The sequence below is a fragment of the Megalopta genalis genome, chromosome 8 (assembly GCF_051020955.1).
Source record: "Megalopta genalis isolate 19385.01 chromosome 8, iyMegGena1_principal, whole genome shotgun sequence".
Lineage (NCBI taxonomy): Eukaryota > Metazoa > Arthropoda > Insecta > Hymenoptera > Halictidae > Megalopta > Megalopta genalis.
In genome coordinates this window covers 20,248,928-20,263,188 of record NC_135020.1, presented here as the reverse complement: position 1 = coordinate 20,263,188, position 14,261 = coordinate 20,248,928, and the positions used below count along the sequence as shown (strand labels likewise).

The following is a 14,261-nucleotide window of genomic DNA, read 5'->3' as shown; positions in this document are numbered from 1 at the left end:
TTTAGACATCCCAGTATGTACTTGTTAATTGGGACGGCCAGCAATAAATATTCTACTGTACGACACCTTTGGTTGTCCCCAAAATCGAGAAATTACTCAAGATTTGGTTTCTGCGTTCTCGACTTGCACCATCAAGTTTTCCAGTAAGTTAAACGCACGAGGCTTGCTTTCTCGCTCGTACTCGTTTCGCTTGCAGTCGGTCTTTCACGAGATCTATTCGGTCGATCGATAGATTGTAGTCAATTACGCTATCGACGACACTTCGTTCAGGCCGACAATCGTGATATTCGATGCTCCGAGTGCCCCGCATGCAAATGATATCTACTGTCTCGCTCTTGCGTGCGCCGAGCTCTGCACCTCGCGCGTTCGCTCTGACTCGCTCTAACGCGGCGAGGCTTCATCGGTCGACTACGTTCGACATCTTCGTTGCACCGCAACGTGTTTTCTATGCGCCTCTATCGCGCTCTCTATATTCTTCCTGCTCAAGCATCGTACACTAGTCGGATTCCATACAAAAAAAGAGGAAAAAACATATAACAACTAAAATTATATATTTAAGCCTTACTTGTTCATTTTTGTTGGGATAGAATAATGAAAACAAAATGCAGTGCTTTAATTGTTTATAATCAAATTTTTTTAAAATTGAATTTTATTTAAATATAATTGGATTCTATTGAAGTCTATTGGATTCTATTCAAATCCAATTGAACTCCATCGAAATTCAATTGAATTCTATCCAAATTCAAAGGAATTCCTTTAAAATCTATTGAATTCTATTCAAATCAATTGGATTCTAATGAAATCTATGGAATCAGCTAATTCAAGCACGATACCGATATCTCAAAATATAGCAGTATTTAATCCCTGGAAATTGAAATTGATTTTGAAGTTGAACCTGGTATTGAAATTGAAATTGACAAAGACTTTGTCAGTTGTAAAGAATTTTATAAATATCATTCATATCATTAAGCTTCATTTTTTAATCATATTATATACAGTAATTACTAACGAATTTATGGTTTTTCATCGGGATGAAATCCTTTTCAATCTAAAACAATTGGGGGATGTGTGAAGATATTAAACATATTCGTTTATACATTGCAACAAAGACAAGCTATTTTTATCAGTGAAAGTAAAAACCCCAAAATGTTCAAGTTTGAGAGCACGTACCAGTTACGATTTTTATTAAATTTCATTAATATTCATACGATATTGACCTGTTCCGTTTATTTATTCGATCGAACTATCCTACCTATTTATTCGAACAAACTATTCCATTTATTTATTCGAATAAACTATTCCGTCTATTTATTCGAGCATTGTACAATTATTCGAATCATAAAGGGGGTGTGTGTTTACTATTTTTGTCTTTACGTAATTTCAAAGGGATATATTTATACGAAGACATAGAAGACCAGTTCTAGTGGCATACAGTAATCGAAATAATTTTTTTCATGGAATAAACATGCCTCTAATATGCAGTTTTTCAATTTGTATGTTATGAAATAACGATTTCGGAAAAAAGTATCTAGACCAGCAATGAAGGGATTAACGATACTCGGGCCCGGATTAACGATACAGCGGGCCCGACTTGGCGCCAGGTGGTTTGCAACCTCCTGCGTTCCGCGGGCTCTTCTATTTAATAATAACGGCCCTTGTCGGGGCCTCAAATTTATGCAAGCAGGAAAGTTCGCCCTTATTCACCCCAGAAGTGATAATGTCGATGCCCGAATAAAATACAATTTTCTGCGTAACCCAAAACCACAAACAACACAGTCATTTCCTTACATTCCTAGTTCCGTTGTAGATTGTGGATCAAAATTTCTACTAAATGTTTTGAAATTGTTTCATATAGTTCTTAAATCTTTTTTGCCTGTAAATTGTTCCAATCTTCAATCATTTTTAACTCTAATTCTCTAAACCTCTGAGTTTGAAAATTTTTGTAATTACTAAATTAAATGTGTAGTCTTTCTAAGTTTCAACTTCGTTTTTCAAATTTTTAAAAGTAAAAATCATATAAAATTGCGAAATTATTCATTGCTTTCGAAAATCCTTCTCGTAGAGTAGAGCATTGATTACTGCCCGTTACAGTTGACAAGTACTCGGATGGTTCAATTAACAAAATTTAGTAGATTCATAAACTAGAAAGTATTACGTAAAATGTAGCTTATGGATTTATATTTATTTAAATATGGTGTGGACTGTATGGTCGAGAATCCTACTGGACGAAAAGACAAAGTCGAATATTGCGCCACGTGTTTCAGATGGAGCGCCAGGCGTACGGATGCGCGAAAAGAGTGAGACCACAAGCACGGTAAAGTGAGACGGCCTAGTTTTCTCGTCCGTGTAGACACTAGCGTATATGCAGAACCCGCGGGTTTCGTTCTGTCTCTCTCGATCATCTCCCGTTCTCCTTCTAAAGGAACTGCGCGGACCTGGATGTGCATTAAAATCGTGGGGATAAAAATGCTTACTATGGTGAAGCAGAATTTCTTACTGTGGCTTCCTTCTAGGAACATTTGAGTTTCCAAAAATCTAAAACTCATATCGATTTTCTGAATTTTCTGAATGTTCCCAACAGTTGAAGAAAACACAATGAATTTGATATTTCTGAATAAAAGTATATAATAGATACCTTCGCAAAATTTTTAATATATATATAACTCACTAAAATCGAGATCTTTAAATTATTCGAGGACGCCAATTGGATCTGTACTTACATATTTGGTGATCACAGCACTACCAACTTTCATACAATACATATAAGCATTTGAAGTGACTGACAGCAGATCGTTTCAAAACAGGAAATATAAATATATAAAAAAAACGAAAAAATAAACAATGTTAGAATTTCTGTATTCTGTAATGTACATAGATTCCGCTAATACTGTGTGCGTATACATGCATATACCTTTATGGTTCGAGAGTCATTTATTCGAAAAGTATACGTGTTTTTTTTTATAACTTAGAACGTACTGATACTTGTGCGTCAAAATATTTAAACATGATGCGATGACAACAACTGAAATACGAGAAGAGAATTTTAAAAACGTTTACGGACACGTGAGACTCATAAATTTACGCACAAGTATGGCGGAGGCTGAATCGAGGATGACCGAAATAGTGCGAATATAGCCGAAGGCACGCATGAGCGAGAAAGAGCGTAAACTCAAGGATCTGAGAAAGAGTGAGAGAAATAATGAAACGCTAAAGTACACAAATGTTCTGGAACGTAACCACAAAGGTTTTAGAATGCGACCACGACGAGAAATAGAGAATTTTCGCAATAATTACTATGACACAAATTCAGAGTCCCCAAATGAAAATTTATTAAGACTGATCAAAGTTGATAAAAATACAAGTTTTAATAAACTTGTTCAAGTAGAAGAGTACAACTCTACAAGTAATTGTTTAACGTGTTCTGCATGTTTGGGAAGTAAAATGTCTGATGATAAAGCAGAAGGTATAGATGAAGAAGAGGAAGAGACAGACGAAGATGAATTAAGAGATGATGAAGAAGATCAAGAAGAAAGAGATGACATCGAAGATGAAGAAGAAGAAGAAGATGACTATGTTACACGCTTAAAAAATTCAGTTTTTCAAGAGAAATTAAATGACTATATGGAACAGTTTAAAATACAAACAGATGATATTGTTCAAACAGAAACAGATGATACAAAATTAGGAATACATGATATGTTTGAATCTATAGAAAAGCCTGTTCCAGTTAGACGCAGAAATTCCAGAAGGAACTCAATCCTTCCTGGATCTGAAATGTGTAATGAAATATTAGCTTTTAATGATAACCTTAAATCCAATCAAAACCAAATGTTGACTAACAAAATACTAGAATATCCTACTGCAGACATTGTACATAATTGTATCCCTGAACCAATAGCGGAACAAAATCTACCAAATGATAAGAATAATTCAACAGATTTGTTAATCGATGTTCTCGAGACAAAAAAATTACCTGAACCCATGAAGGAATTGAAGATTTTGATGTCCAATAACGATGCAAAGCAAACTCAGGTGAAAAAAATTCAATTAAGTTTAGACGAGGCTCAGAAACATATGAAAGAGCTTCAATCAACCGCTAAGATTAGGCTTTTTATGATGGAGGATTTAGCAAAGAATGAGAACACACTTGCTAAAGCCACTGCAAAGTTTCAACATAAACGATCTGAATTAGAGAAACGATGTTCTCAAACAGAATCAAAGATATCTGAAGTAAAATCTAGACCTGATTATGACTTCTTTTTCAAAAAGCCCCTCTTAAAAAAGAAAATTGAGTTGTACAGAAACAGGACAGTTTATTACAAGAACCGATTGAGGGATATCGCAATGATACATCAAACTGCACTCGAATCATTCAAAAACAGTACAAAAATTTGGAAGTCGCTGAATGCCTCTACAGAAGAAATGATTAATCTAAAGAGGCAACTGATTACAGAGGTAGAACGTAAACAACAGTTAGAAGAAGAACTTGCAGAAGATCAAAAGAAAATTCATGAACTAGAAGAAAAATATAATTTAACTGCTTTTAAGCTTAAAGAAATACAATCGGATAGCGAAGATGGAAAAGATAAATCAAAAGGTAATTATCCTGACAAGAAGAAAAATTTATTGGATGTCAGTGCAAGAATTACACATCTTGACATTGTTTTAAAAGAGAAATCTATAGATTTGGAAAGAACAGCAGACATAGATGAAAAGGAAGCCCTACGAAATGAAATTCAAAACTTAAGACGTACCAGAGACTGTTTAGTTGATGAGAAATGTGATCTTGATGAAAAGTTTCAAAAAGAAAAAGCCTTGTCAACTGTAGAAGAACGAAAATTATTAGAATGTGGTGAGACTATTGAGGCTATAGATGCCATGATTGAACACAAAAATGAGATGATCTGTGGAAGAAAAGGTTTTGATGAAAATCAAGCACAGCGAGAGAAAGGAGAGAGAATGTTAATGGAAAGACTGGCAAAACTATCAGATGGTGAAATGAAAACATTATTTTATAAGTATTTCTTAAAAGTAATTGATTTAAAAGAAAGTTCAAAGAATCTTGAAGTTCAAGTAGCCGAATTAGAAAGTCATATAGAAACACAAAAATGGGAAATACAAACTATTACTAATGCATTGAAGCAGACAAAATTAGAAGCTGAAAGAAGAATTGTTTTAATGCAAAGAAAATATGAACAGAAATTGCTTGCAATGTATAGACACATTGGAGAAGAAACAAGTAGCTCTGGACCTGAAACATTAGATACAGATACTGAACTAGCTAGACATGTAGAAGAAAATGAAAATTATCCATACCCGGTTAGGATACCACCACCAGCCAATGCAATTCAGAGGCCAACAACCAAAGTCACTAAAGAAAGGAATAAGCTGATAATACAAAAAACTACTGGCCGAGATAAGAGAAGAAAATAATTCTGTTAGCAATTTTTTTATATTTATTATTTTATATCATTGAATTGCTGCTCCTAATCATGTAGTAACTGTAATTAAAGTTGCGAGTTGCAATTTAATTTTGTTATATTCTATTAACAATTCTGTATACTTTTGCATATTAAAACAAATAAATACAAATTTATTTGAATACATTAATGTCTACACTTTTTTCACAACAAAGCTGTGTAATTCAAAGAAAATGTAACGAAGATCAGAAAATTTCGAAATACTATACATTATTCGCATAATTATATCCAATAATAACATAAATTGTACGCAAGGGAAAATGATTGCAAAAATATGTTATTTTATAAAGTTTATAACACTTCTTTGGGAATCACAGTTCGTAGATGTTTCCGTAGTGTAGTGGTTATCACGTGTGCTTCACACGCACAAGGTCCCCGGTTCGATCCCGGGCGGAAACATTTCTCTTTTTGCGTAATTTTTTCATGTTATTATAAACAAATATTGACATGACTGCTTCAATTTTAATAAAATCGCGTTTATCAATTTTGTTTTTATATTTTTATAACTGTACTAGTTATACTAGTACTTGTACTAGTACCAAATTGTTTTGAGTAAACTGAACGTGATAAACTCTCTCTCTTTTTATATAATGGTATTAATATTTCTGCAGAATGTACTACAAGTTATATTTCATTAGAACACTAGACCGTATCGTACCGTAAAATAATTTACAGCATTTTGCTTCGAGGAGAACGAGATATAAATTTAGGAAATAGAATCGCAACTGTCAGAATGGCCGAGCGGTCTAAGGCGCCAGACTCAAGGTTAATGACCTTCTCACTGTGATTACAACCACTGAGTTTTTCCTGGGCCTTCTGGTCCTCTTTGAGGGCGTGGGTTCGAATCCCACTTCTGACAATTATTTTTGCCACATATGACTAAAACAATTTGATTGGAAAGTCCTAAAACTTCTCGCGCGTAAGGAAAACAAGCGTCGCGTGTTCGATTCCAGACAAGCGTTACGTTTTTTTTAAAACACAGGTTCAAGCAAATTTACATTCAAATAGAGACGTGATAATTTGGGTTAATTTTTAAACGAAAAATAGTAAGACATTGTTTAGACAAAAAAATGTCTAACACATGAAACTTGTGAACTTACATGCACGCGACTCTTCGCATCGTAAATCTATACATAGCGTTTCTGTAGCACGTCACCGAAACACTGAAATTATTTTCGACATCGTTGAACTATTCGTTTGCTACTGCAACCGTAACTTTTCTATAGATGGAACTTACAAGTTACTCCCAGTAAAATAGTTTCGATACGTGTTCCTGGGAAACGTATCTATTCTGCGCGCAAGCATGTAATAGAACGTGGTTTCGTTTATCTATCGCTGTGCAATTACTGTCACTTTTATCGACATTTGCGGAAGTGTTTAGGGGACTGAATACGTGCAACACCGCAAGGTCTGTAATTTCGAAAAGCGGCCGTACAATCGTATCCGTTTATCCGCAATTTTCTCGAAAGGCACCGTAGAAGATTGAAAGGAAATAACCCCTGATAACGCGACAAGATTGTACCGAGGCATGTGCTATCCAACGATTTGTACCTACCTACACGACACCGTGATTCTTCGTAGTTGGAACGGCTTGTTTGTCTTTTGCAGCTCGCAGAGAGAGAGACGTTACCAATGACTTTGAAGTCAAGACACCAGTGGCTGAAGTCGTTTCGGAGTGTACTGTATATTCAAGTGATTTATTTGACGTAAGAGTTGCGTCGTGTTGCTACAAGGATCATTCAGAAGTGAGAATCAAGAACGCGTCTCTTTGCACGGAAAGTGCTTTTAGCTTAACTGGATTAATAACGTTCATTTCCAACAAATGTAACACAATAGAACGAACAGCTTCTCTAGAAAAATGCTGCATCGATGCGCGCAACTGGTTCTCGCTATCTGGATGTACGAACGTACAGTAAATTCTCTCTAATTGATGCTCAGATTGCGCATAAAAATGGACAATTCGGGAAGAGGAGACACGATTGTACAAGCCTTCCGGCTCGTTTTTATAGTTACCGATTGTCAACACGTATAAAAACGGGCCGCAAGCTTGAATAATCGTATCTCCTCTTCTTAGATTGAGAAGAAATTAGGGATTCACACGAAATTAGGGAAAATCTACTGTACTTCGTAACGTTTTGCAGAATAATCGAGAAACGACGCGTTATTTTTGTCAGTGCAGGTACTGTGGACTGTGGTCGATAAATCCCAACAATCGATCGATCCTACGATGCGGATACTTTCTTTGGAAGATATTCATAATCGCTGTGATGTACATCTTTACGTTCACACTTTTCGCAGACGTTTATACGAACATGGATGATATATCGGTTGCTACAGACAGTGGTTGCATTTGCGCAGGCATCGTCGTTGTCATCTTCAAGATCATGAATTATCAATTTAATCGGAAAGAAATCGAACGGCTGATTGAAAAAATAGTGAAGTGCGCCGACGATCTCATCGAGTTTTCTGGTAAATGGAGCATGTATTTCAGCGACTGTAATTTCGAAAGACATGGAAAGCACGTTATTTTTAGACAACAGTGATCGCATCACCGACATTATTAAAGGGCACTATACGTTCAACAATATAATGTACCATGGATTCAGGATGATCGGGTGTTTTTTAGTAATAGCTCTATTATTGTTTTCGCCGATGGAGGATGGTTTACCGATCAGAGCAAAGTATCCTTTCAACACCACGGTATCCCCTTACCACGAGATCGCCCTAACCGTGGAGATATTCGCAGTTACTGGCGGCGTGCTCGCGATACTGTCCATGGACGGTATCACACTGACGATGTGCAATTTCGCCATGATGCAGATTAACATACTGAGCGTGAATTTCGAGAATTGCGGCAGACAACCGGCGAACGATGTAAGCGAGAATGTGTATCGGACGGTTTCAGCTTCCACGAATAACGATGTCTTTATCGTCATAGACTGGTAGCGTTTACAGGAACCCGACCGGCGGTTTCATGAGTCGTTACAAGGCTTGTCTTCGATTCCATCAGAGGCTGATGTCGATGATCAACGATTACAATAATATCTACAGCTCAAGCGTATTCGTTCAGATGGTCTCGAGCACCTCGATTATTTGCTTGACTGGTTTCCAGGCTGTCGTGGTAAGACTTGATTGGTCGAATACGCTGCTTAGATCGTGATCGATTTGCATCGTTTGGAACAGGTCGGAGGGCAGAACTCAGACATCATAAAGTTCGGAGTATACCTGAGCGCAGCGATGTCTCAGCTCTTTTATATATGCTGGATGGGAAATGAATTGACCTATGCGGTAAGAGTTAATCGAAACGGTATTGATTAATTAGGCCGAGGACCTGATGAATCGGCGATCGTTCTTCCTGAAAATGGCATGTTTTAACGCGATTACCATCGGTCAGTTTTCCGTGCTGGACAGAGGTCAATGGTTGTCGGACTGGCATCGAGAAAGTTTCCCCGATATTGTACAAGTCTTCGTGCTAGCCACGATGTCGACGAGACACTCGATATACCTGAAGGCTGGTCCGTTCTTCGTAACGTCCCTGCAAGTATATATCATGGTACGATCGGTAATTATTACAGTACATCCTACTGCACAAAGTATAAAATATATTACACACTTTTTTGCGAAAAATGTTAATTTATGTCGCTGGTGGACGAGTGAAAGAGTATTAGTAAGAGTCGGCATGATTAGAAAAGCATATTTACAGTATAATGTACGATCAGATGTTAGATTTTGGACATAAAAGTTGATAAAAATTATAAACATTTTCGCTGAAATTCGAATTATATTATTTTGCAAATTATATATTTTGTCAGGGACCCAAGATAATAGCTATTTGGACAATTTTTGTGAATACAATCAGTAATAAAATCGTGTTTATTATTCAAGAAAAAGCTGTTGATTGCGAAATGTAAGAAGAAATTGTTCAAAAAAGCGCAAGATTAAAAGATTTACATTTTATGGTTACAAATAATAATCACAATAGATCAGGGGTCGATTGACGCATTGGTACTCACTCAGGCACCTTCACTCGACCCCTTCTGATGAAGCTAGCAGCAATGCTTGCGTCATGTTGGAACAACTCTTCCAAAAGGACTCTTACACTCGAAAGCCTCGACAGTAAAGACTATACGATGCCGGGTCGTGAAAGCCTCAAATCTCTGATTCATATTGATCATAACAGTTATGGTAGCCGTTCTTTATCTCTAATGTTTGTGGTAAGTGCACCAAAATGCAGAATTTGCAGACACAGTAATTCATGCTCAGATTGCGCACAAAAATGGACAGTTTAGGAAGAGGAGATACGATCATTCGAGTTTTGTGGCTCATTTTTATATTTGTTGACAATCGGTAACTGTAACAACGAGCCGCAAGGCTCGAATAATCGTATCTGCTCTTCCCAAATAGTCCATTTTTGAGCGCAATCTGAGCGCGAATCTGCGAGAAATTACTGTGCTTCTTAGCGAACGTTTCTCATACTTTGACACTAGATTTGCGGAACCCGTCAAAATGGCGGGTCCCTAGTTTTTTAATTTACGATTATCCATATCGTAAAGATACATTTATGAGTTATTTATTCAATTTGTATGCTACTTACGGCAAATGTTACAATAACACTTGTTAAAGTTCAGAATAAATGTCTTATTGTTATTTTTATGAACTAATATAAAACAGCTGTTTTCCGTGCCCCGTAAATCTAGTGTTAACCAGGCGTTGTCCGTAACAATTTCGCAGATTGTTAGAAGTTCTTATTCGGTGTTCGCGTTACTGAACAACATGCAAACGACCGAGACCTGAAGCAACGTCACACCGTCTTCGCTTACGTTCGTTCTTGTACGTGTTTCTGGCGCAATCAGGCACGAATAAACTTTTAGTCTTCAACCATTACCCGCATATTCATTATCGCCGTGCATATCTCGCAAGTTTTTAACATTGTGAACAAATAGCTATTAATGAATAGTTATTTAGGCGGTTGCGGGAAAAAGGATTCAAAACATTACCGCCGCCAGGAACCTGTTCCTTGGTCATGCTTACGGTAATGCCAGCCAACCTCGGGCTGGCTGTATCGAAAATTATGGTCGAAAGGACTCTCGCGTTGCTTATCGGATAGTTATCGATTCGTTCTATCCCTATGCGATAATATGCATCCAATAATAGCTACCAGCGCCGACAATTTTCACTTAATCTGGTGAAACACGAAAAAAGCAATTCCAGAGAGAATCGTCACGGAACTTGGCTATCGGAGTCGTGGATTTTCTGCAGGTACCAGTCGGATTAGTTAATTAACTAGAAACATCGGCGGTATAACGTGAATTAACGGCTGATCATCACGATGCTAATTTACGATTAGTCATAAACGCCGTCGCGTAGTAAGTAAGCGCCTCGATGATCGGCGCCCGTTCCACATAAATAATCCCGCAAACGCGGAGAGAATTGAAACGACAGCAATTAAAATTTATTTATCTTTTATTGTTTTGCCACTGTAACTTCCGACTCGTATTTACTTGATATCCGAGAAACCTTTACTCCGGGAATTTCGAAGACGTTTAGGTAGTTTTAGGATCTTCGAAGGGGCTCGGCTTCGTCTCAGTGCTTTCTTGGAGGTCGTTAATGTCTTTCGGATGTCCCAGGGGCTCCGATGAAAGGAATACGTTTGAAATTTGTTAGCAGTCGAAAAGCAATTGATGTCCACAGGGGGAAGAAGAAGTTCATTGGAGAAGGAGAAGAAGAAGATAGGGAGCACGAAAACGACATCTTCATGGCGGGACATGTTTCCTAGACAGATGGTCGCTCTAACGCGCCACGACTAACTGTAGATCTCTGTGGAACACTATTTTTGCCATTCGTGTCGCGCATTGCCTCGGGAATCCAAGCACGACTTTTTGTTATCCACGACATTTCATGCTGTCCCTTTTGTCTAGATTCTCAATCGAAAATGACGCAGAATAACGCTATCGAGTAATGAATAAGAAAGGAGTTTATTTATAATCTGAACGCGAGACCAGACTCGCGTTGATATTTGACGGATAAAGTTACGCTCAGTAGAAAAAGTCTTTTTTAATATCGGCCCAAATGACTTGAATCTTTTTGTAGATATTAGAAAAACCAATATATTAGACAATATGTAAAAACAATTTTTGCAAAAATTGCAATTGCTTGGAATGATAAAGGAATAATGTTTTTAACCCCGTAGCACTCGGAAGATTTTTTTTTTATGTATATAATATTATTATATTATATTATATATTATATATTATATATTATATATTATATATTATATATTATATATTATATATTATATATTATATATTATATATTATATATTATATATTATATATTATATATTATATATTATATATTATTATATTATATAACCAGGAACCCGAAGCAAATTTTGTCAAAATTGTGATTCTGTTGTACAAAGTTGAATTAAAATAAAAATCATTGCGCTGCTGTGAACATTTTATAGGAATTGATAAATCGAAGATTTTGTGGGTCTGTTTGTGCATTTTACATGATTACCTTAAAAGGTATAATTTAGTGTCGTCGTATCGGCGACATCCGATTGCAAAGGGTTAACTTTCTTATTCGGACTTGTGCCTTAAAAAAATATGTTGAAGAAGTTGGTAAGTGATATTAACAACGAAAAGATGTGCCGTTCGATTATTGACAAGATAAACTGTTTCAAATTAAATTCGCTGTTGGGTGCGAGTATACTACGAAGTGTCATCGAACAGGATCATCGAACAGGTTCCGACAGAATGGAGACCAATCGTTAGGCATGTTTAGAGAAGCATGCGAAAATGGCGTGGTGGCTCAGCGTAATGAATTTTACGAGCCCGCAAGTTGTTGTCACATTTTCAGAAACTTCTGAAACTTCGAGCCGCAAGGCTCGAATAATCGTATCTCCCCTTCCCAAATTGTCCATTTTTGTCCGAAATCTGAGCGTCAATTAAGGAGAATTTATTTTTTATTAATTAATTTATTTGATTAATTTTGATTAATTTATTTATGTGATTAATTTTTATCAATTTATTTATTTTATTAATTTCTATTAATTTTATCCTACACTTATTTGACAACGATACTCAAAAACCGCGATTATCGTGACGTCACTACGAGGGTGGTGCAAAAACACTTTTCGACCAATTGTAAAAGTCTTGTTCAATTGTTTTTATAATCTGGTGTGCAGAGAACTATGTTTTTTCAGAAACTTGTTCAAAATCGATGAACGAGAAGTGTGGCGACACTGTTCCCTGCGTTCCGATAAACATGGCAGACGAAGATAAATGAATAACAACGATATAAATGATCGCGAAGCCGATGGAGCCATAACAAATTATTCAGGTGATCTACCGTAGGTACTATACCTACCGTGTCTGAATGATCGATTTCGAATTTTTTACACTGAAATTGTTGAAGTTACGTGACTCTGTCACAGGAAACGATCGAATTGATTTCGTAGTTCAAAGATCTAAATCGATTCAGTCTCTTTTCATTCTTATAAAGCAACGCATGTCGGTTACTTTTTAGTGCTCGATCGATTCAGCGTTAACTTCGACTTTAACATTTATACTTTTGAACCATACGTACGGTGGTCCACAAAAGTGTTCGCACATCTTCTAAAATGTAATAACTATTTAAAACTCAACTAAACGACTTGCATTTCTTTTTTTAGACGTTAAAGGGACTGGCCTACTAGACGATGACTGAGACACTTGTATTTTTTAATTTCGCTATTACTTGGAATGATAAAAAAATAAAAATCTCTCGTTTTTTAATTTTCTTATCTGAGGCTACAACGAAAATTTTAAAAATGTCTTTCATAGATCTCGGTAACTTATATGCATGTTGAAGATTTTATCGAAATCGGTTCACGTTGTTACGAGTTACGACAGAATAAAGATCGCAAAAATCGCAGCTTTTTATCACGATTTTTCCCAAAAACTGTAAGAAATCTGCAGTTTTTAAAATCCTTCGACACCTGTAGCTCGACTCTGGGTTAACCGATTTCGATCAAATTTTCAACTCGCATATAAGTTATCGAGATCTACAAATGGCATTTTTTAAATTTTCGTTATAGGCTCACAGATGAAAAAGTGAAAAACAAGGGTTTTTAAGTTTTTCTTCTTATTCCAAGTAATAGCAAAATTAAGAAAAAGCTCTTTAGCCATCGCCTATTAGAAAAAAAGGCCAAGTCACTTAGTCTAGCTTTAAAAAAGTTATTGCGTTTTGAAAGGTGTACGAACACTTTTCTGGGCCACTGTAAATAAAAAATTATATTGTATAAACTGTAAAAATGTCCTCACGAGACCAGATCGAACCGCGGGACCTGTTATACGACAAAATATATCTCGCAATATTAGGGGTCAAGATTTCGTCAAAGAAGTCACGGTTATTAAAATTCCAAGGTCTTGCGCACGAAAGCGTTGTGTCACGTGATGCCAAGGGCTCTTGCGTTGCTCTCCGAGGAATTCGGGGTCGCAATTATCACCGTTACGCCAGAAGAACGTACGGCAAATAAAGGAAAGCATGCGATCACTTTTTAATTATCCGCCGCATGGCCAGATCAATATTTTTCTGCGGATATCAGCATAATATCGGGATGGAGCGAAACGCGAACGCAATTTTTGTTCGCGAGAACATACCGGGTCCTATCTGATCGTGCAATCTACCCAAGAATGCCCTAAAAGTTGAGCTGCTTACGTAAAATATTGGCAAAGCTGGATCGGATGTTGCTGTAAATGTATGAGTTTTTCGAGTAACAAGGAACGCGGGTGTAAT

The 14,261-nt window shown here is 36.6% G+C and overlaps 2 protein-coding genes and 2 non-coding genes across 7 annotated transcripts; all 4 read left to right on the top strand.

The window, feature by feature from the left end:
- Positions 1-2,837: 2,837 nt before the first annotated feature.
- Positions 2,838-5,606, top strand: cos (kinesin-like protein costa). The gene has a single exon (XM_033477416.2). The coding sequence runs from the start codon at positions 3,148-3,150 to the stop codon at positions 5,431-5,433; it is 2,286 nt and encodes a 761-aa protein (XP_033333307.1). The 5' UTR covers positions 2,838-3,147; the 3' UTR covers positions 5,434-5,606.
- A 200-nt stretch (positions 5,607-5,806) lies between these two features.
- Positions 5,807-5,879, top strand: TRNAV-CAC (transfer RNA valine (anticodon CAC)). Its single transcript has one exon. It is a non-coding gene; the product is annotated as a tRNA-Val (tRNA).
- Positions 5,880-6,207: 328 nt separating this feature from the next.
- On the top strand, positions 6,208-6,339 carry TRNAL-CAA (transfer RNA leucine (anticodon CAA)). The gene is made up of 2 exons: positions 6,208-6,245; positions 6,295-6,339. It is a non-coding gene; the product is annotated as a tRNA-Leu (tRNA).
- A 708-nt stretch (positions 6,340-7,047) lies between these two features.
- On the top strand, positions 7,048-11,690 carry LOC117224459 (odorant receptor 82a-like). Of its 4 annotated transcripts, none has more exons than XM_076523996.1 (7): positions 7,048-7,186; positions 7,660-7,949; positions 8,014-8,354; positions 8,419-8,601; positions 8,664-8,768; positions 8,875-9,033; positions 11,172-11,690. In XM_076523996.1, exons 1-7 carry the CDS (start codon positions 7,113-7,115, stop codon positions 11,211-11,213), a joined length of 1,194 nt encoding a protein of 397 aa, XP_076380111.1. In that variant the 5' UTR covers positions 7,048-7,112; the 3' UTR covers positions 11,214-11,690. The 4 variants fall into 4 exon arrangements, with proteins under 4 accessions (XP_076380111.1, XP_076380112.1, XP_076380109.1 ...); XM_076523997.1 differs by lacking the exon at positions 11,172-11,690 and adding an exon at positions 10,212-10,362 and having other exon boundaries at positions 8,107-8,354; XM_076523994.1 differs by lacking the exon at positions 11,172-11,690 and adding an exon at positions 10,212-10,362.
- Positions 11,691-14,261: the final 2,571 nt, after the last annotated feature.

Bases quoted from the DNA above. Each gene is read 5' to 3' on its own strand.
- cos (XM_033477416.2), top strand. From the start codon at position 3,148: ATGAGCGAGAAAGAGCGTAAACTCAAGGATCTGAGAAAGAGTGAGAGA.
- LOC117224459 (XM_076523994.1), top strand. From the start codon at position 7,113: ATGACTTTGAAGTCAAGACACCAGTGGCTGAAGTCGTTTCGGAGTGTA. The intron at 7,187-7,659 runs GTAAGAGTTGCG...TTGTCAGTGCAG, and splicing joins ATTCAAGTGATTTATTTGAC to GTACTGTGGACTGTGGTCGA. The intron at 8,769-8,874 runs GTAAGAGTTAAT...ACCATCGGTCAG, and splicing joins GAAATGAATTGACCTATGCG to TTTTCCGTGCTGGACAGAGG.